The 22,597-nt window shown below is 54.0% G+C and overlaps 1 protein-coding gene across 6 annotated transcripts in view; it reads right to left on the bottom strand.

Annotated features, from left to right (window-relative positions):
• Sp1 (transcription factor Sp8) overlaps window positions 1–22,597 on the bottom strand; it is a 77,637-nt gene that overhangs the window by 17,326 nt on the left and 37,714 nt on the right. For 3 of the 6 annotated variants that reach the window (XR_013009399.1, XR_013009400.1, XM_076428633.1), the window contains exon 1: window positions 11,623–13,448. The exons of 2 other annotated variants lie outside the window; for them this stretch is intronic. Coding sequence is in view for 1 of the 4 variants with exons in the window: in XM_076428633.1 (XP_076284748.1) it covers window positions 11,623–11,733 (111 nt within the window). In the remaining 3 variants the exon portion in view is untranslated. One more of the 6 variants, XR_013009401.1, reaches the window with a different exon arrangement.

Raw genomic sequence — 22,597 nt, 5'->3', positions numbered from 1 at the left:
GCCGTTGCTGCCACGCTTCTCTCCACGGCGATCTCTCGCCGCGAAGCCTGGAGGTGTTCGCCGCAAGATGCGACGGCGATCCGTCTCGTCGGGACATCGATCCTGTCCCCCGAAAAAGGGGACGCGAGAGAAAAATCCAGGGGTCTCGTGAACCGTAATGACGGTAACCGTACGGAGGTAACCGATCGGATCGCGCGATCTCGCCGTGGAAAACTCGTCGAGTCGCGTTTAGCGCGGGGAGGAAAGTAGTCGGTTTAATAGAATCGAGCCGTTAATGATCGTTCTTCCACTTTGCTCGAGTGGCGCGCGTTAAGGCCTCGAGGTGTCGACCGGATCGAGTATTGTTCATGTTTCCCATGATGGTCCGGTGAATGACGCTCGCCGCGATGATACGTCACGATAATGGCCGGTAATTCGACGTACCGATCTCGAAGGGAGGGAGGAGGGGGGGCTAGGTCCGAGGATGGGGCTGAGGAGCTCGCGCTCGCGCGCCTCCGACCAGGAATATTGTTTACAGCGACGGTACAGCGCCGAGAGAGAAGTCTTGGCTTTTCAATTATCGAACCTTCGAGCGATACGAGATGATGATGATGGTCTCGATGGAAGTCGTGCGCGCGAGTTGTTGCACGCGGTCGGTAAACCCACACGCACGACCGCTGTATCTCTACGAAATTGCCGGCTCGAACCGAACTCTCTATCGCCACGCTATCCTACATCCTCCTATGGGCTGTCGCGGACCGATCGCCGATCCTTTTTAGCGGAACGGCGCCTCTCGAAATCTCGAAAACACGCGTGCGTCGACCAGTTCCGAGAGCTTTAACGGTTTCTGTTCGTCGAGGGTTCTATCTTGCTCGGTGATCGGAGAGTTTAAATAGGAGACGATATTCCGCGGGCGCGCGCGCAGGGAATAATTCCGTCGACGACGATACCGCGCTCGAATAATGAACGATAATTCGAGGTAGACGGTCTCGCGCGCGTGCACTAGGAACACGGTGCGCGGCAACCGAGCCGAGGGGCGGCTAGGGTTTTCAATTATCGAGCCTTCCACGATAACGACTCGGCCCGCTGCAGTTGCGTACGTGCGCTGCACCGCGAGCGCGCCCTCCAGACCGAGGCGAGGCCGCGAAATTGCATCTTTGACCGTTTAATGGAAACCGAGCGTGCCGCGTAATGAATATCCTACGCCTCGTTCCTTTGGGAACGGCGATCCGTTCGCGATCGACCATCGCCTCCGTGGAAAACTGTCGGGGCCCGATTAGCGCGGACGCCTCGAGCGTCGAGATTTCACGTGTTCTCTTCTTTTTTTTTTTATCTACTCTCTTTTTGCGAAACACCGTCCCGTCGGACGAGCGACGACAAAGGGACTCGGCGCGACAGAGGGCCGAAGGGCTCGGAAATTGATCGATCATACGCGAAAACGATTTTCCAAGACCGACGCGTCGAGCTGGCACAACAACGGCCACGTCGTCGCCCCGAACATCTGCCGCTTTCGGTCCCCGCGCGTTCGAACGAGCGCGTTTTCGAAAGGGTGTTTACACGTCGGGACTTACAACGTGCTCGACGAAAATAATTCATTAAGCCGACTGTTCGCGCCGACTGCGATGGGCGTGACGGCAATCGGAAGGGATTTTGTCATCGGAGCATCCGAGGGAGAAAGAGAGGAACATTCGGTTTTTTCCGTCGCGGGGGCGGAGACACTCTGCGGAGCGCGCTTTGTTCCCTCGCTAAGAGATACCGAGCGGCGGTGTTCTCGCTCGATAGCTTCCACTCGATAATTTTACTTCCGTGTAGCCGTGTAACCGGCGGAGACGGGACGATGAACAGAGACGATGATCGCGCAAGAGCAAGCATTCTGCGGTCGTCCTCCGGGAAATTTGTTCCCGGTAGGAAGAAATTAGGATGACATCTCGGTTGCATCCGGTGCTCCAGGTAAAATCCTCTTAGGTCACGTAAAAAGGCCGCGCCAGGCTTTCATCCCCACCAGCGTGACGAAGGACGTATTTTCGCGACAAACGGTCCGCACCGTGCCCGTTCGCAGTCCATTGTTGTCCTCGAGAATGTCAACGGGGCGTCGCTTAAAAGGACACTTTTATCCTACGAATCGGATTATCGGATTACCAGCCTGGAAGTGAAGTGGAGCGAGGATTCTCGACGACAGCAGTTTTGTCCAAGCTGCGTTGCTCCGTTCGCCTAACATCTACACACGTTTTCCCTCTACTAATTGCGGCGTTTCTTCGCGTAGAGCTGCTATTCGTCGCGATACCCTCGAGGTATGTATGCATATAGGAATCGACAGAATCTATCCGCAGGTTGTAACTATAACCGCGCAAGTGGCGGCAACAAAGGGAAAACGCCGCGCCGCTGCGCGTTCGTGCAGGAAGCGGTGGGCGCGGTGAATTCGGTCGATGAATTAGTAACGAGAATTCGGACGATATATTCCCCTTTCCCACGATAAATGTAATACGTATCGAAGTAGCGGTCGATCGATCGTCGACGCCGACCGGGGCAACTTACTCGTCGCTCGGACTACTTATACCTCGGCGTATTTGCCCGGGGAAACTTCGTTCGACGTCTGATTAATTGATAGGTACACCTGGCTGTACAACGGGTTTAAAAGCAACGTAAGCGTCGACGGAATTCTTCGACTTTCTCACGCAGGAATAGAATTTCTGCGAGTTAACGAGGAGACGACAGCACGTCGTGTGTATCTACCGCACCGACACACGATCGAACGCGACCGATGGAAGAACGGGCAGACTAGTGTATGGTACACGGAAAATTCTTCGCGACGGGGATAACGCGTCGCGGGGATCGAGTGACGAGAGGAAGTACGTATCGTGTTACCGTCCCACGCATCCTGTCAAGTGGATCCTCCTCGCGCACAAAGAGGAGCAGACAAATAATTGGCTCCTCGGGCGCACAGGTAGAGGCCAGTCCCTTTGATCCCTGAGAACCTTGCGCAAGGACCATTATACCAAGGATACTCGATACATAAGGGAGCCCGGGTGCTTCGGTGACGCGAGAAGGAGAAAAGAGAGGCGAAGAAAAATAAACTGTTCGATACATTCGGAGCACGGACAGAGACCCGCCCGTTTCCCCCGATGGATCTCTCGCGTCTCTTTCCTCTTCTCTTTTCCTCTCTTTTTTTCCCCCCGTTCTCTTTCTCCCGTCGTATCGACGAGAATCGCAGTTAATAGCGCGAGAAGACCTGTAGAGCGTTTCGAAAGTCACGACGAGCCTCGATTGCGAGACAACGCCGGCAAAAAGAGCAAGGTCGATCGTGAAACGGAGCAGGAAGAGGCTGGAGAAGCGGAGAACTTTCCACGTAGAGATTAATTTTCGGCGCGACGCACACACCACCGACGCGGGGGAACTTTTCTGCTGACTTAATTAATACTCGTACGCGTCTCTTTTTCGATGCCACGGATTTAATTACTTTTTTACGTCGACTCGTAAATCATCTCTCGGCGAGGCCACGGGGCAGCGGCGCGGCGTGCTCTCCGCTGCGAGGCAGCGTCCTTCCTTCTTGCCGAGTCATAAAATAAAAAACTACCGAAAGAGCCCGTGTGCGAACAGCGAGCGAAGGAACACGTGTGTTGCAGAACGCACAAAAGCTGGCCCCGACGTCGCACCGACACTGCGAGAACGCGGTTCTCGACGACCGCGCGCCGCTTCTGTCAAAACAGAATAGATCATCCTGGATGATCTGCCGGATTACAGACGGCGCAAGCTGATAATGCCTCGCCGCCGCTCAGGTAGTCCGTCGAGATCCTCGTCTCTGTGTTCGGACAATGTCGACGACGAGGCTGTTGTTGTGCGTCGACACGACAATGCTGAACACAGGCGACCGAATGGACCAACGTCCGACCGGAACGTTGCCCGTTTTGCCGTCGCAGCGAACGTTCGACGCGCGTCTCGATCTACCTCGAGTTTCCCCGATTTCGAACGGATCTCTGATTTTATCGCGAAACGCCCGTCGTGAGCGCCTTTCCACGGAGATGACAGGACGAACAGTAGCACCTGACGCGCGAGATCACTGATTCGTGCTCTACCTGAACGGATTAAGATCCCTATCTCGGAGCAGCCTCGGTAATTGACCTTGCCCCGAGGAAACCGAAGATTGACAGCTACCCTTTTCCCTCGGGAACGAACCCGGCCAGCGGTTAACTCCTAATCTCGAGTTTTCGCTGCTGCCGCGCCGCCGTCGAAAGAGAATCTACCGACGCGACGTGACGCGACGGACTGCTACAATTCGAAAGCGCGCGGACTCACCACATGTCCGTGAACCGGTGACTTGGCGATAGATTGCAACTGCGGGTATAGTTGACCAGCCGCAGCCGGTGTCATGTCGGTCAACATCCCGTTGACGGTTCAGCGTCTAGGCTCGGTTGGTCGCGGAATCCTGGCGGTTTTCCGTTGGCCTGGTGCGAATCGTGTCTGCGTCCGCGGCAGCGATCACGGTCCTGGACACGCGGTGTCCCGACGCCAATGTCCGTTTTTTTTCTCCCGTAGGTACACTTCACTTGCGTTATAACACAGGACGAGGCTTCTCGTGCCTCGGTCGACGGGACGAGAGAAAGAAAGAAAGAAAGGGCCGTGAAGTCGAGTCCACGGCCGTCGGGTCTGGGTAAAAAAGCGAGTGGGTCGAAAACGTCTTGGTGCTTAGGGGAAACCGGTTAACGTGGTTCCCGTTCTTCGCCCCGTGACAGACTGCCGGCTATCCGATCGGCTTTGCCCTGACCAGACAGAGGGGAATGGTAGTAGGGAAGCCAGCGAGACTTCGGCCCCCGGGCAAAAAAGGGGCAGAGCCTGCTGGGCGGAACCCAGACCTAACTAGTTACCGCCCCTAACCGCCTCCGTGCCGTGCCCGCTTCCTCTTTACTTTATTTATCCCCTCCGATTTCCCCCCCACTCTCATCCCGTCCACCTTTTCTCTCTCTCTCTCTCCCCCCCATCGGGCTCGCTCTCCTCCTCTCTTTCTCGCTCCACCGTTCCCTCGAGTAACCCTTTCTCTCTCGCTCTCCACGACCATCCGCGCAGCCCTTCCCCCGGATAATTTAACCGTGAAGTGCGCGCGCACAACGCCACCGCCACCGTCGTTGTCGTCGTGAACGTTGTCGTCATCGTCGTCGTCGACGTCGCGTCGGTGTCGCGAGAGAGGAGGCACGCGTGCTCCGACTTCGGTGCCCTCTCTTCGACCGTTTCAGCTTCATCGAGTCTCTTTCCACGTTTGTCCTTCCTCTTCCACTCTCGTTCCCCACTTCTCTCTCGCGTCTCTCGTTCCAGGCCGAGGCTTACGTGACCCGAAGTTGTCGTATTAGGCCTCAGCCTCGTTGTTTGACGTAACGGTATGCACGCCGTTGGTATTTAAATACCGACATGCCACTATCCGATACCGGCGAAACGAGCAAAGTTCATCGACCGGCCCCCGTAATTGATATACAAATCGGAGTCTCCCTCTTTTCTCGGTTCAGCTTGATCCGATAGCCGGCCCGAGAACCCGAGAAAGTCGAGAGAGATCCTACAGAATGCGATGCGAAGGAACACTTCGATCGGATTCTCATTGGTCGATTCGGAGCGTTGGTTGCGAAGGAAACAGCACAGAGTGGCCCTGTCGGCCCACGCACGCTCCTCGTTCTACTTGCCGCGATTACGCGAGTGATTCCAGTTTCAGCCAGACCGCGACCAGCCGTTTCGAAAGAGCCTGCTCGGTCCTCTGTCCTAGCACCTTCGCTGCGGAATGAATTTGTTCCAGCCGCGCACCGTGTCTCTTCGGTTTCGTTCTTTAATAAGCATTCGTTCCGAGGTAGCTACATATATTGATTAATCGTTCTCCGCGGGCTCTCTTTCTCTCGAGCGTCGGACGCGGTTAATCTACGGCGACATTTGCGCCGTCGTCGTGGACGAGCTCTGCCCTTGATTCTCGGGCATTACGACGTCGCCGGAGAGCTCCATGCAAAGGGAGCATAAGAAACGGAGCGCGCTCGCGCGGTATACCGTCTTACGAGCGTCTAATGCGATTTTAATCGAGGAGTTTGAATTTCAAATGCTATTGACTCGACCGTGTAGAGCGACCTCAGCGTACACCCGGTTGAATTTAGGCAAGGGCACTATTATAACTGTTCCCCCATTGGCGTGCTAGTTCACGTTTCCACGACGATTCGCCGTATTATGCAAGAGGTTCCTACTGGAGATCCCTATTTCACGTGTGTATAAATCCCAAGAAAAACATCCTGTAAACAGGAGCCAAGTTCCTGTGGCCGTAAAAAGTTGTGAAATCAAACGAAATACGGCCAAGTTCGTTAGCTTAGAAATACCTCTTGCAATACTGAAAGAAGCGTTTGTAAAAATTAGTTTAAAAACGCTATTTAATTTTGAAAGAGGTACATGGAGGGCTAACACCTTTTATGGCCATCGGTTTAAAAAGTAACGGCCAAGTTTGAAGACTTCGAAGCTAATAAAACGTATACTTATGTATGTTATGCTTCTATGTTCTATCCTACGTACCTATTTCGTAATGTTTCTTTTTCAATACAACCCCTTTAAGGTGTAAAATTTCAAACTTTGATAATTATTCCTTTGAATGTATGTTATGGTGGACCTATGTACCAAATTTCAAGCTTGTAGGTCAATAGGAAGTACCCAAAAGGTTTTGATGATCTGTCAGTCAGTCAGTCAGTCAGTGACAAAAGCGACTTTTGAGGTCCTATATTCCGGAACCTACTAATGTTGGAAGATTAATGTTTTGTCAATATTGAGACATGATAGCATTTAACAAGTGTACGAAATTACATCTCTCCATCTGCCTACAGTGCCGAGTTATAAGCCTCTAAAAAACGGCTAAGTTGTTTCGTGTAAAAGGAGGTAGTGCGAGAACTTGGCTGGTGCACTACCGTGCACCTAGATACACGTGGTATGTGAACTGTGTAGTAAGAATTTAAGGATGTTCTGGAGGTACAATGGGAGACAAAAATACAAGAAATTCGAAATCCATCAATATATTGGCAATGAAAGCCATTCATGAGTATATTTTGCATGAAAAAAATAGATTAATTTAAAAAGCTTTCGTTTAATTAGTGAATTTCATGTTATATTTATTTTTTAATCAAATTGTCTTCATTTTATAAAAAATTGTAAGTGACCTTTGCGAATAATTGTACCCTCTGATTGTAGCTATATTCAGTGGTCTACACAGTTGTGTTTCCATGCTAGTGAGATGACAAAACGATTATGACGTTTTGTAACAGTTTATAATTTTTTGCTCTGTAACTGTTTAGTGAATCCTAATAAATTTTGAACATAATTAATTACATCATTTTTACTATACATATATACATATAAAAAGCTGGAGTTTCTAGTTGCGTTTTTTCAAGGTTCAAATAGGGTTGTTTCAAGTGGAATTTTATGAATTCTCCATAAGAAGACGTGTTAAAATGTGCAAACTTTAAGCTACTATAATTCTTAAACGGTGCAGTGAATCGAACCCAAACTTTGGTAATTGCATTAATTTAGTAAGAATTATATCTTGTCAAATTTTCAAAAATTTTGTTGCGTTTTTATATACCTCCAGAACATCCTTAAAGATCCGTAAACAGAATTCGATCGAGAAACAAAAACACCTCAGTTGTCGGACTCGAACGTGCCGAATGGATGCTTAACCCTTCGCACTCGGAGCAATTTTAATTCGAAAATCAAGACATTTCTTTCAACCCACATCATTTTTATTCTATGTAATCTTTTATACATTGTGCGCATAAAATTTAACCAGTTTTCTCATATAACAGTGGAGCTTTTCACAATTTATAAAAAAACAGACGAATTTAATAATATCAAAACTGTTTTGAATAATGGTGTGGCAATTTTTACTGGCGCCTCACACTCGCCATTCGAGTGCAAAGGGTTAAATTCGTACTACACAGTTCACGTACCACGTGCACACGTGTATTTTAGTACACGTTGAAAACCGCGATCTCTAGTTTCCACGCGGTGCCGATCCGAGACCGTCTACGCCACTGTTGCGAGTAGGAAGGGACGACGCGTTCGGGTCGCATTAGGTCCTAATTTTCCATAATGGCAGAAGATCGAGGCGCCACTGCGGCGAGGCGGCTGTCTAATCGCAGTCCATTCACTGCCGCCCCCTTCGTCGTCTGTCGCTCCGGAAAGAAGGCCGTCCTCTAACCCCGAACGCTTCCGCCGGCTCGTTTCGATTCGTTAACTCGTCTCCGTGGACGTATCGCGGTCAGCTCGGTCGAATTCTATCACGGGCGTAATGCGTTTCGCGTGCGTATCGAGGAGGTTCCGTGTGTAAATCGATGAGAGTCGCGAACAAATATTTCGCGGAACGCGCGCCCGTGCGAGCCATTGTCGATAACCACCCCCCGGCCGACTCGAGGAGAGGATGATGCGTAGATCGCGTGCGATCCGGCCACAAAAGGTGTGATCCGCGCGCGCCCCCCCCACCTCCTCGAGGTCACAGGATACCGGCCACCGTTATAGCAAACGAGAAGAGGGATGAACGGTGCACAATGAATCGGGGCCACAACCGGGCGTTAACGTCTTTTCAAAGAGCAAACGACTCGGATCGTGCAAATGAGGGTGCGAGCGTACTCTCGTGGGGCCCTCGATCGATCTCGTCGCGTTCCCTTCCAGACCGTACGTTTTTAGATTTTTTTCGGATAAAACGCGCGGCGGCCCAGTGATTTATTATCGCGAGGCCGATATTCGGTATCGCAGCCTCGCCGTCACGCACCTAGTTGGATCCGAGTCCGAGGAAAAAGGAGGATGGAAAAGTCGTTCGAGAGAGAGGAGCGACAATTGATTCCCTCGGTAACGATCGAGCGATATCGACGCCACGAAATGACGGATCGCTGATTGGCAGAGTTCGGGGGGTGGGGTGGGAAGGGGGTGAACGGGGTTGAAAGGGAAATGGGGCCCACGGGCCTGACGGGGGCGGATAATGACAGGGCGGCCTCGCGGAGCTAAGATGGTCCGCGTTGGGACCAGCTCGGCCTTTGCCTCTTATACGACCATGTGGCCATCGGGAGATGCTGATGGACTAATAATTACCAAGGAACCAGCTTCGCATATAGCGGCTGGGACCGTCGAAAATGAAGATTCACCAGACCAGGCCGGGACCAGAGAGAGAGAGAGAGCCCCGTATCCTGTATCGTTGTGTAAGCTCGCCGGTAGGCTGCTCGGGGACGAGAAGGTGCTTCGAGTTTAATAACCACCGCGTTCGCTATCTGTTTGGTCTATCGCTATCGAGTTCGGACGGGACGGAACAGCCATTATGTTAATACGAACGATTCCGGGCGCTTGACGCGTCGACGGTGTGTACGTGATCATAATTTATCGTGGTCGCGCGATACCACGAAATCGGTGCTCTCCGCGGTAACGATTAACGACTTCGAGCCTAGCCTATCCTAGCCAATAGTCTGCCGCGTATCCTCTCGGCGGCGTTTCTCCGCGAAACGATTTGATTCGCAACAACGACGACCGGTTAAAAAGCTGCGTGGCGTGTGTCAACCAGTTCCGATGCTCGTTTCATAAATCAAACACTCGCGTCGAGTATGTAATGGAAGAGCGCTGATAACGTGCAAACATTCTTTGAACGATATAGGCCGCGTACAGCAGCGGTCGGCTCGCTGCACGCGATTGTTAGCACCTTCTAATGGCGGACGGTTCTACGGATTCGGTTCGCGTTGACACGGGTGAAACGGGATTTCGCGGATCGTTCTCGCTTGATCCTTCGAGCGGCCGCGCCGCGGGCGACGATCCGCGATCGATACAGCTCCGAGTTATTCTCGGCGCGGAACACCGGTCTCTATGGTCTCCGGTTGGTCGAGTATGGTTGTGTTCTAATTGTCGGAAAGAATTATAGCGATACCTTCCAGCCGTGCCGCGGTCAAATAAATATCCCTGCGGGCCCGTTTTGACCGTTGTCGGCGATTCGTCTCTGCGAGCCGAGCGGTGACCGGGAGGCAGAGGCGCGTACAAGCATCCTCTTTGAGGCTTTTAAGGTCGAGCAGCGCGTTTTGCCGTGAAACAAGGCGAAGAGAAACTTGTCTAGGACTGATTTACGGACTCGTTGGCCGGGCCGTGCCCGTGCGCAGCTCGCGGTTCCGTCTACAACGTGGTCCGGAATAGAGAGACGCTTCCGAGCAGATTTATGGGGTGTTCCATGGGGAGGAGAGCAGCCGATCCTCCGTAATTCACGCGGCGCTTGGCTGTCCTGTCGGCGCGTAATCCGCGAACAAGGAACCATTCTCCATCGTACCACAGGGAAAGACGAGTCGAGTCGATTCGCATCGAATCGGTCAGTCGCGACTCGCGCGCACGTTACGTAAATAGCTGTCCCGCGGGATTGTACCTCGTCGAGCCGAAGCATCCGTGACAAAAACGCCAATCTCGGCTGTTATACATAACGTTGTCAAGCAAACAATGCAAATGAACGTTTAATGGTACGACTCGACGGCACGCCGAGATAACGCGAAAGAGTTATTAGTATAATCACCGCGAATGGTAATAATTACAGGTCGCGGACGGGAAAGCATCGTAACAACGGCAACGATCTATGCCGCACGCTTCGCGACCACCGGGGGGGAGAACGAGTCGCGGAGCAATTTTTATCGAGTCGAGTGAAAAAGTAGGCTGCACGAACTCCGACCTTTGTTGCTCTAAATATCAGGACATCCGTTTCCGGGACTCGGGTGATTTTCGAGGAAAAAGAATACGGGAAGCGTGAAGAATTAGCGCGGAAAGGGGGAAACAATTAGCCGGGCGAAGGACCGCCGACAAATTCGCGGGCATGTTCGCTGGAAGTTGAGATTGCAAAATGACGTGCAAACTGAGGGACGCCCTCGTCCGCCCCCTGGCAATACGGTAATCACTATAATTACGTATCGAGCCCTTATATTAATATCCCCCAGCTACGTCTCTCTTTCGCACTCTCGTCGCCTCTCTCGTTCCCGTCGATTCTTCCGTTCATCCGTTCGCTCGTTCGCCGCAGTCTCGTGAAACTCGACGTCCCCTCCCCCTCCCCCTCGAACCTTTCACGCGAGCCGATCGACTCCTATTTATTATTGCCGTGAACGTCGCTCGCCTAATGAACGCCTCGCAGACGCGACGACGCTATGCACGATCCCAGCTAACAATCGTCGCAACCACCACGGGATCTCGCGGGTCTCTACGCGATTCTTTGGTAAATTCGACGCGGGATTCCAGGAGCGTGCCTTTGTTCAAATTGAATTGCCAGATCATCCGATTGGCAATCGCGCAAATCGAATTCCGAACGAGCGCTGATGAATTGGCAGCGCGTTAAGGAGAACGGGTGTCGCGCGTGGCGTATTCTAGTATTGGCCTCTTTCGCAGTCGGGAGATGAACAATTAACGGAGGGTGGCTCCGCACCGCCCAGGATGTCGTCGCAGAAGGGAGCAGATGTCGCCGATAGATTCCCTCAAATATTGCCGGCGACGAACGTTTCGCTTCACCTTTTAGCAACCACAGTCTTTCGTTTTTTCCAATATTGACACAGTCTGCGATCGAATGAAAACGACAGAAGCCACTCGCGTTTCGGGACATAGACAAAAGGATCTAAGCTATCGTGATAATCGTTACATTACCTCGAGGTACTCGGTATCCGTGGAATGATGAGGTTGCTGGATAGCAGTCGGCGGCATGGTCATGACGTTTTGCGGGTGAGCCGGATGCGAGTACTGGTACGCGCAATTCATATTGTACAGCTTCAGTCGATATTGACGAACGGTGCTGGATGTCCCGAAATTCTCGGCGGAGGTTCGAACACGAATTACACACGGCGTTCTCGAGAACGATGCACCTATCTCGTGAACGGGATTAAAGGATCGCTCGGTCGGATCTTGGACGCGTTATGAATGGGCATGTCTCGTGGTCCGGTGGGCTCTCTCGGGCTTGGTTGCGCGGGGATGTCAGCACGGTTCAGGATCGAGCGTTGAAAGGAGGCGAGATCGCGGCTCCCGTTATAGATCCTTGGCGTATCGAGAGAATCCGGTGTCGGTGGTCGATCGTGAGGCGGAGGCGCTCCCCGGCATCGGTAGTCCGTTCGAAGGTTGCCGTGGCCCCTCGTATATCCTGGTAATCACAGTAATTTCTGTGGCTGTTGGCCGCAGAAGGCAGAGCCGAGAAGGAGAGGTCGGTCCCCGAGACAAGGAGGTCGGTCGAGGACGCGGACGCGGATGCGTGTCTCGATAGTTCGCGTCGCGTCGGATGCTGGGTCGCGATGCGTGTCCGCTGCGACGCGGAAGAAGGATGCAATTAAGCGGCAGGGACTGTAGGTGCAGCTCGCGGCGTGCAACAATTATAACTGAGCTTTTTCGTCGCTCACGTAGGAGAGGAGAGCGCCTCGACGGAGGCGGATCCTCTTTCTCTCTTCCTCTCTGTCTCTCTTTCTCCGTTCGCTCCGACTCCTCTCCTACCTCGCCTTCTCTCTGCCCTCCCCTGCAGCCGCTCCGCCGTCTCTTAGCATATGTAGGTGTTCGGATACGCGAGTGCGTGCAGGGAGAGACCGCGTCGGGTGGCGGTGGCCAGACACGTCCCGCAGGAACACACTCCACAAGTGTGTTTCCATCCTGAAAGGTGTTGCTGGTGGGGCAGAGGCGGCGGCCCGCCCTCGCAACGATCCTCCTCGTACAACCTCGCGATTGTCTAATCCTCGTGGCAACCCTAACGAACCCTCTCCGTCTTCCTTTCCCTCTTTTTCTCTCCCTATCAGCCTCGTGCTCCCTCCATCGCGCCGCAGACCACGCTCCCGACCAATTAAAACGCGCTGCGATCACGTGGTTCGCCGCCGCGGTCGTCACCGCATCTTCGTCTTCGTCGTCGTTGTTGTCTTCTTCTTCTTCTTCTTCTTCTTCCTCTGCGCTTCGTTCTTCTTCGTTCTCCTTCGTTCCTCTTTGCCGCTACTCTTTCTTCCTCCGCTCCCACTTCCTCTCGTTCCTGCCTCGTGCTCGTTCTTTTTCCCTCTGCCTCTCGCTTTTATCGTCGTCGCCGGTCTTTTTGCCTGTTCCCTCGATCCCCCTTCTCGCCGACCGATCCTTTATTTTCCTCGCTCGTTTCCTCCGGTGCCGATACATGTTCGAGGTCGTGCGTGGGAGGCGAACAGGCAGATAACGACGACCAGGTCCGAGGTATTAGCGTATCGCGACGCGCCGGCCCGGGAACAGGTTTGTCGATTTTACGCAGTCAATGGTAATCTCGGAGGGGTCGCGCTCGCGCGCGCGTACACCTCGCGCAACCTCCTCGTGCATCTTCGGACCGCGCCTCGACCGTTTTTCATGCGAGCCGCGAGCGTTAATGGAATTCCCGGTGTGCTCTCGAGTCGCGTCGGTTCAAAGTAATCGCGGCAATCTCGTTAATGAGGTATCGCGTGCTCGCGAGGGGGGTAGAGACCCGGCGTCGAGCGCGTCTTGCCCGATGCTCGCCAATTAAAATTCAATTATCAAATCTCGCATCGTCGTCGGGGATCGAACTCGATTGTCGCGAGACGCGCGTTTAATTCAATTTCGCCGGGGCTTAGAAAATAGCCGGTTATCGACTGCACAAGTCAAACAACGAGCTCTCGATGTAGCTGCTCGCCGGCCGGTGAGTTATGGGTCCGATTAAAAACCAGGTGAGAAAGTTTCAGAAAAATCGCGGGCACGTACGCGGCAGATTAATGCGATAAAGTACCTTGTAGCGTAACGTAATAGCAGGGTAGTGCGCGGCCGCCGCCGTCTCTACGTAACGCTCGTAAGTTACGTTGGCCGCGAGTCGATGCGCGCGAGTTTTTAGCGTTCGATCCGTGGCACCGCACCGTAGCGATATTGTATAATGATCATAGCCCGAGGATCGTGCCTATTATCGTTCCCGCTAATGATATCGCGTAGGTACTCCCTCGGCGTTTATCGTGCCGCGAATAGCGAGCGTTACGCGCCGTCAGCTTCGATTCCTGGCTCGGCTCACGGTACAGAGCGTCGCGTGTTTGTTTTCCCGGTTCGAATCTCTCGAATCTATCGCCGCTAATAAATTCCCTCGCAAGATCGAACATCGATCGCCGCGCATTCGACTGCGACGTTCGTAACGACGCCGGTCGACTTTCTATTCGCGGACACGCACGGTTCGATCCGTCGCGATCGTTTCGCTCGATCGACCTCGATCGAGCCCCGGTGAATTTTCCTCCTACGATTTCAACCAGTCCAGCGCCCGCGGATTACTCTCGGACTAGTTCCACCCGACGGAGACGATGAATGAACGAACGAGACGGCGGAGAGGCAAGAACGCTTGGGTGAACGGATGATTGCCGGTGAATGGATTCGTATTCTCCCTCGAACGCATAATGCCGAAGTGCTTCTTCTTGCTCGTTCTTCTCGTTGCGCGTCTCCCTCGGCCGGTGTAACTCGATACAGTGGGAACCCCGTGTGATCTCCATTCACCACCGGCTAGAATGTCGAGACCGAGGAGCCAAAGGATTGGTTCGACTGACACCGAGACTACCGGTGCCGACAAAGTCTTCGCGTCTCCCATAAGCGGGTTGCTTCAAGAGACCTCGGGGGGCTCTTTAAACGTAGCCCCGCGCAGTCGATTGTCGGGGCTTTATTTTGCGCCTTCGACCGCGCCGCGATTCACCACCCTTCTGTGCTCTTTTCAGCGGCACAGGACACCCCACCGGCTCTCCGCCGACGACGCCCACTCCTCTCTCCCGGTAACATTATCCCGCACTTCCGCGCCTAATGTCTGCCGAAAACCCCAAAGATCGCCAGTCCGAATCCTTTCGCATTCACCGACCCCGTTTAGCCGGCGAATTACGGCCGGACCAATTAACTCCTTCGCTGTCATGGACGAGGAATCACGACCTGCAATGTTGTTGCAAGTACACGGTGGAAGAATTGCGAGTTGGTTTTCTTATTGCAAGCTTCGGCCGCAAAAATACAGAAAGCAGAGCGTTCTGGAACGTTCCTACAGACTTCATTAGCATGGGGTTTCTTACGAGACGGAAGGGGTCGAGAACGCGATCGATCGAAGCATCGTCGGGCAGGTCGATCGACCGCGTCGATATCCGGGCCAGGTGGCGCCAACGAGCTTTTCCCAAATAGAGTAAACGCCGATCGCGTTAAGGGATGATGAATGGCGGCCGAAGGAGGGCACGAGGCAGGCCCGGAGGAGGCGTATCGGCGTGTACCGTGTAGCGCGATGAAAAATTGTACCGGTGGGAGACTCGTGGATATGAAACTGCCAGACGGATGGACGGACGGGACGGATGGACCAACGAAAAGAACGACGGTCGTTCTTTTCGAGCCGCGAGAGACCGGGCTCCGCGCTCTGTTATTACATCTTTCTCCCTTTCTCGTTTCTCTTCTCTTTTCTTCGAGTCTTAGAAGAAGCGAGAATCGGCTCTCGGCGCTCGGGACGCGCGTTACCGACCAAGAGAAAGAATAATAGCCTCACCCCGACCGTGGTGGCCGCGGCCTACAATTAAAACTCTCGCGCGTTTCCAAGGGCGGGAAGAAGGGTTCTCGTGGTTGCGCGGGGTCGACTAATCGACTCTCTCTCTATTTCTCGGGAGAAAGAAGAGAGAGTTGTGTGTCTAGAGAATTCCCCACGACACCCTTCGTCACCGAGGAAGCTTAGATACCGTTCGACTAGAGAGATTTACGTGTCACCGGGTTTCCGGAACACGTCGAACCCTCTTTTTCCGGAAAGGAAATCATTCGTTTTAGCCGGGAAGATCCGAAAAAAATCGGGCTGCAGGAGGCGAAGGGTGTTTCTCGATGGCGTCATCGAGCGCGGAACGAAAACGCCGACGCGAGTAGTCGAGTAAACGTCGGACGCGGCGGCAATTAACCTGTTCGTGCGCGGGAACTTATCTGCGGAGGATCGGGAATGATCCGGAGCCGTCGCGAGTTTCCTGGTGAAAAATGGAGGTGATCAGTTCCTGTCGGGCTAATAACAGAAATTAGCGAACGCATCGGAACTAGGTGTATCGTGCGCTTTCGAAGGGGGGAAGGGTGGCAGAGAAAAGAAAGGAGAGAAAAGAAAGAAAGAAAGTGAGAAGGAGTAGGTACATGGCAACGGTGGCAGTTGCTCCGGCGGTTCGGGTCCGCATTACGGGTTACGCGGGCGGGGTAATCACGATGATTCCGACTTCGAGGTCGGTCATCATCTCGTCACCGCGTCACCCGCGGCCAAAAAACCGTGGCACGCACACGTCCGCAAACCCGTGCGCGTTCACCCGGGCATCAACAAGTCCGCCACCATCGACAACACCGGACAGAGGACCTGCCGGAGGATCGGGATCGCCGCGGAATGCTTTATGGACTTATCAATCATTTGGTAGCCGCCCGTGCAGAGAACCGAGCGGTGCCTCACGTTTCTTGCCGATTCGTAGGCCTGTTATTAAGGGTGACTGAGAGATTCCGGGGTCAGAGCAAATCCGGAGCTCCATTCACATGGATTTACGCCGCTCGTTTCGCGTAGGACGACGCGACGGACGTTCTACTGCGGCTTTTTTCTAAATTCATAGATTTTCTCACATTTTTCTAATGCATATATCAAAATAGAAAAGCGAACGACTCATCAGGACGCGTTCGTTTGCGAAGCGACGTCGGCGAAGATTGTCAGACGGATTCGTGCGGGAAAGAGAACGGAGAATGCACCGGGGATTTTTGCACGGCGTCGAAAGGTGGGTACCAAAATGGCGGCGGTGCTTCGGTGCCTATAGCAGCGAGCCCGGTCGAGAGAAGGAAGGTGGGCCAAGGTGCGAGCAAAAGGTGATATATGCTCGGTCGCAGTCTCGGTGGTAGGAGAACGCGCGCTGCGAGTGGGGCACGTAAAGTGATACGTGGGTGTAAAGTAAAATGGTGGCTAGCCAGCGGGTATGCAATGCGTATTCGATGGACAGCGATATACACGGTGCGCGCGGGTCGGTCGGGCTTTGCATAAATTTCTCGTTCGAGTCGAAAACAAGGTTGTCGTAACGTACGAAACGGCGCCGGTGAAAGGATCGCCGGAAGAGACGCCGGACATGGCAGCGGTTTGTCGCGGGTCGCACCGAGGAATTGATGTCCGTTTTTGTGGGTGGACTTCGGAGCCGAGCCGCGTCTTTATGTGTTCCCGCGTATGAATGTACTCGCATTTTGAGCGGGCGTGTAGGGGTGGGGGAGGCAGGGACGGCCGCGGCGGGGCCCCGAACCCGGTAATTAAATAGCTGAACCCTGCAATTAGGGCCACTAAATCGTGGCGGACCCCGGACCTGGCCAGCGAAGGGCCCGCCAGACACAAAAAACAACGTCGAAACGTTGGTTAAGCCGGCGCGAGCGAATCCTCGCACACGGATGTACCCCAACCGAGATCTAAGACGCGGACGTCGCGGGGGTGGCTCGGTAATATGTGGGAACCTAATCGAGAAAGAAACGCTGCTCTGCCTAGATGCGCTCTACGAGAATCTACCCTGGCAGGCTGGCTCGTTCGCACGCCCCCTCGGCCGATTCCGTCCGAGACGACGCGACGGCTGGAGCCTTCGTTGCATGAACGAACATCGAAATCCTTTTTTTTTTTTCGAAGAGAGGAGGAGTTGTTTCTGCAAGGTAACACCCTTGCGTCGATGATTGGAGTTACTCGGGGATTTGCCGAGAATTTCCTGGTTCCGGCGGGCGCCCTCTTCTCCCTGTTACGTGGAGAGGCAGGAACGCAGATAACGGTAACAAACCGTCTTCCTTCCTGTTACAGAACGAAAACGGCTTTTCTGACCAGCGCGCAGACTTACCGGCGGAATGCATCGCGATATCCGTGTATGCAAAACCGAGCGTGCACACGCACTAACCGCTCTCGCGGCGTTAGATGGATGACCGAGCATCACGCTCCCCGTCGTATTAAAATATCAGAGAGTCACCCCCGCGGCCCGTGCACCCCGTAGCTCCGAGCCTACCACCCTACGTTCTCTACGTTCTCCGGCCGCTTCGTTGCCATTAAATCAACCACCCACCGGCCCTCCCTCCACGTTATCTTCCAAGCCTATCTGTGAACCGACTAAGATACCGCAAAGTCTCTCCCTTTCTCTCTCTCTCTCCCCGCTTTCAAGACTCTTTGCATTTCCACTAAATCTACCGGCGCAGCGTTCTCCGCCGCTTTCATTCGCTCGCGACTGAAAAAAACGTTTATTCGAAATTCTCTGGCGAGATCGAAGGGGGACACCCTGTAGATCAGCAGGTGCAGGGATCCGCTTTCGAGAGAAAGAGCAGCGCGAGGGAGATTGGCTCTCGGTGGCGGGCACTCGGCATGCCGAAGGAGCAAGCAGACAATTTAATTTTCTAATTATCGTGACGGTCGACCGATCGGGAAGGTACGGGCATCGTTATCTCGACGCAGCATCTACGTACGTACGTACGCTGGCTCTCTACGCGCATATAAAAGCTAATGGATCCCCGTGATTCGTCCCGGCTCTCGAGACTCAATCTCGACTAATATCCGAGCTAGTCGGTGGTGGTGTTCGGCTCCACACGCACGCTCGCACACAGCCTCGACCATTTCTCTCTCTCTCTCTCTCTCTCTCTCTCTCCGAGGAGACGGAGGATGCCTGCGTACTGCACTGCGGTAAATTAATTGATTACTCCGCGTAGCCACGTACAACCGTTCTTGCCAAGGAGGAGCACGGTCGCTGGGAGTGCCAAGAATTCGGAAGAGGCTGGATAAGGAAGGTTGCGGGAGTGGTACGTGGTTCGGAGGTCGCAAGCAATCGCGAATCCTCGTCGATCGCGGCGAAACGAAAACTCCTCGATCGGTCGTGGCTCGAGAACGAATCGAGAACCGAGTAGGATGGCTCGTCGTCCCGTATCGAAGAGTCACCGAGACGAAATGAACAAGCGACCACCCGCCGAGCGAGCGCACGCTGCGAAAGATCACCTCCCGGCCGAACACACCTTCGCGGCATTGTTGGACCCCGGGTGGTTTCGATCTTTACAAATAGGCTGCTAATGCAACAGGATGTACGATCATGTAGGCGCTAAGTGGAAAGCGAGAAGTAAACTCGACGATCACCGATAGGTCCTGCTCGCGTCCCCCCTGTGGACGGAGGTATTGATAATATCTGGATTGCATTAGCGGCGCGAACGCGAGCGTCGAAGCAGGTGTCTTCCGACTCGTTCGTCCGCGTCCTGTACCCGTACGAGACGCCGCCGAGCGGATCGTTAAATTTTCGTGTGTGCTGGTCTCCGTGTACGGGAAAGAGAGGACGCGCGCACCTGGTCGGCGGCTAAGTGATATCCCGTGGCAGGAATCGCGGGACAGAGCCGGGGCGAGGCTGGACGGGGCCGCGACCGTGCGATTACCGAGAGGAGTATGCAGCCGTTTCAAGTGGCATGGTAAGTCGTTGCGACCGCAATCACGAGCTCTAAGTAGCGAAGGGAAAACACGACGAAGCTCGCGGAGGGCTCTTACGGTAGTTGCTCGTACGTGTTGGCTCGCGTTCGACCCGGCTCTCTCGCTGCAGCGCCAGCGGTTAGGCCGCGGTTACCGCGTGGTTATCAAGTTAACCTTTTACCTCGAAGCCGCGCGCGGGCCCCGATGGGCTTTGCGGCCGGGCCGTGCCACGAGAGGAACGCCCGGCCAACGGAAGGAGAAAGAACGACCAAGGTGTGAAACCGCTCCAAAGCAAAGAGGCGAGAAATTGTGCGCGATTATCCTCCGTGAACGCGAACGTGGCGGTCGGCCGTGGCCGGACCTTCGATAACGATTCGACCAAACTCTCCCTCTCCCTCTCTCGCTCTTTGATTTTATCCCCCTCCGCTCGTCCGCTCGTACGCGTTACCACGTGCACGTAATGGAAGCCAATAACGGGGCAACAGGTACCGGGGCGAGGCGGTTGAAAAAATGCGGGTCGAGAGGAGAAATGCGCCGCCGATATGCGGACATACTTTATTCATCGGTCGGGTACGGTTCGCGCTTCATAACGCGCCATCGGTCGCATTATTATAGTATTTACTCGCGAATAGCGGGTGTCCGCGAGTCGTTATTACAACGCGGCGAACGCGGTAATTACCAAGCTCCGCGCGGAAAGGGAAACTTTGAACTACCGTACACAGGGGAGGCGGTGTAAAAATGTATGAGTCCTGTGTTCCAGATTGTCAACTACCTAATCTCCGATAGGTGCGAACACCGCGAGACGGTTATTAACGGTTCGCGAGCCGATGGTTATTCGGTGGCTCCCAGACGCTTTCTTCCGCTCCAATTTCATCGTTGACCGCTTCATCCGACGATCGAGCCCGGCGAGCGAGGCATCGTTCCACGCGAAAACGAGCGAGGACAAAAAAGGCCGAAGAAAATTGCGAGCGAGCGAGCGAATGAGCGAATGAGCGCGTTAAACCGGGTCCGGGGAACGGTATCGGGCCGATAGGCAAGAGGCAGCGCACACGTTTCGCGGAGACGAGGAGTTATGGCCGCATTCGTCTCCATTATCCGGTGAATCATTGAGGGAACGACCTAACCCCGCCGTTCGAGCTTTAACAGCACCAATTCTTGTACGTCGATATCCTTTTGCCGGTCGACTCGAATACCGTCTCTCGGCTCCGTGGAGGCCGCTCCGCGCGTCTCTCGCTCTTACACAGAGCCGGGCCCCGCATTATTGTTTGCATAAACGCGATCCGTAAATCTCCCCTCGTTCGCCGATTTGCAATTCCCCGTTCGCATGGCCGACGCTTACGTGAATGCGCGTACGACACACGCGCGCCGCACATATTTTACACCGATTTCCAGGAAACCACCTGCCGTCAGCCAGGATTATCGCCGCACGAAACTCGTTTCTCTCTTTTCCCGGGTTTCTCTGCGAACGACGCTCCCACCCCCGGATCTCGAGCGTCGAAGCGTTCCGCCGCAAGTCGGCCTTGTGCTCTCTATTCGACGATAACAACTCGATTGCACGGTTTTCTAAGGGATAATGAATATAATTAGGACGTTTGCGGTTCATAACTGTGAACGCATGTGGGACGCGTCTCGACTCGACTCCGAGCGTTGGAACGCGTTTCTCCGAAAGGGCACAGGAGGAAGCACGAGATCTCTCGCTCGGCTCGATCCCGCGCAACGCGAGACCCCGTTCGACGAACTCCGTAATAACGCTCATAATTCTTTGCCCCTCGCGTCCCGCCGCACCGATTCTCTCGGACTTTCGCCTCGCCGCGAAACACTTTATCGATTTAACATCTCGCTACATTCCTCGAGCGTGGCCGCGATGAATTATCGGTCGCGTATCAAATGCTTTATTTGTCATCCCGATAATAACGGGGGTGTCAACCGGCCAGCCGAGGCTGGTAACGCGATCCAAGATCGTACTACCTCCCGCGCTCGGTGTCCTTGGGGCTAACGAATAGGCGAAAATAAGCGCGGAGCATTTAGCGATGCGCATACGAATGCGCGCGATTTAAATTCATTTGCAAGCAGATTTGAAATTCGGTTGGGTATGCGTCGCGCGTACTCTCCCCGCGAAACTGAAAAAGAGGGGAGCCGAATCGGACGGAAAGCGGAGGACCGATCGGTCTCGTCATTTCGTATCATTTTCCCGGCGCACGCGGCCCGCTGATAAATCATCCACTTCGATGGGTTCCGCGTGGCCCATGTATTGTCCGGGGTTCGTGCGCGGTCGACGTTCAAGCCGCGCCAATAGATTCGCCGTCCATAATTCGAGGATAAATTTCCCTCGTTGTAGCCGCGCCGCGTTATTATTTCGCGCCGTGAATCTCAACGAACACGCGCTCGAGCTCGCGCATCGCGTGGTTAATAACCAGCATCTCGGGCAACAGTCGAATTTCATCGATCTCGATCCGCCGCCGACTTGCCTCACGTGAAAGACCACACACGTTGCACCGGTTATCTGCTATCCGGTGGTTTAATTCCGCAGCGTTGGCTGCGAAGTGTTTAAAATTCATTGAAACTGACTCAGTCTCTGGGTGGTCGCGATAAGCGATCCGAAGCCGGCGAATTTTTCCGACCGGATCGTCCGACTTCCTCGACGATCGAGAATCGACGGTCGAACGGATGGACGCCTGTTAATCTCAATAACGCTCGCGCCGAGCGGATGCGCCGACTCGTAAATCGATGCTCCCTCAACGACATCCCCTTTCATCCCCCTCTCGTCTCGGTTTCCCTTCTGTCGTTCCACAGCGAATTCCGACATTCGCGTAATTTCCAGCATCGTCCGATAGAAATCGGCGCCCGCCTTTCGAATTTCGTGGAGCGTCGCGAAAATCGTCTGGACGTTGCCGGGGATTAAAGATCCGCGCGAAGACAATGGAGAAAGGTGCCGGGAGATCGGTGATCTCTCGCAACACCTCGCGAGTATGTACGTTGTCTTCCTGGTACGAGGAGAAGGAGACTGTGCTACGTGAAAGAACCTCGCTCGCGAGGGTGCCGGTACGAGGAGCAGAGCGGGGGGGAGCGGGAACGAGGGGAGAATATTCAAACGGATGTCCGCACCGCGATCACGTGATCGGGATTTTATGGTCGGTGAGTAGCAGCGTAATTATGTACAATGGAATAAAGCGGAGGAGTTGGTTATCGACGTATCTTGATCGTGTTCGTTATAACATTGTGGGAAAT

This window comes from Lasioglossum baleicum, chromosome 8 (assembly GCF_051020765.1).
Source record: "Lasioglossum baleicum chromosome 8, iyLasBale1, whole genome shotgun sequence".
NCBI classification, from domain to species: Eukaryota; Metazoa; Arthropoda; class Insecta; order Hymenoptera; family Halictidae; genus Lasioglossum; species Lasioglossum baleicum.
The sequence above is the reverse complement of the archived record's forward strand: the minus strand, read 5'-3'. Positions and strand labels throughout refer to the sequence as shown.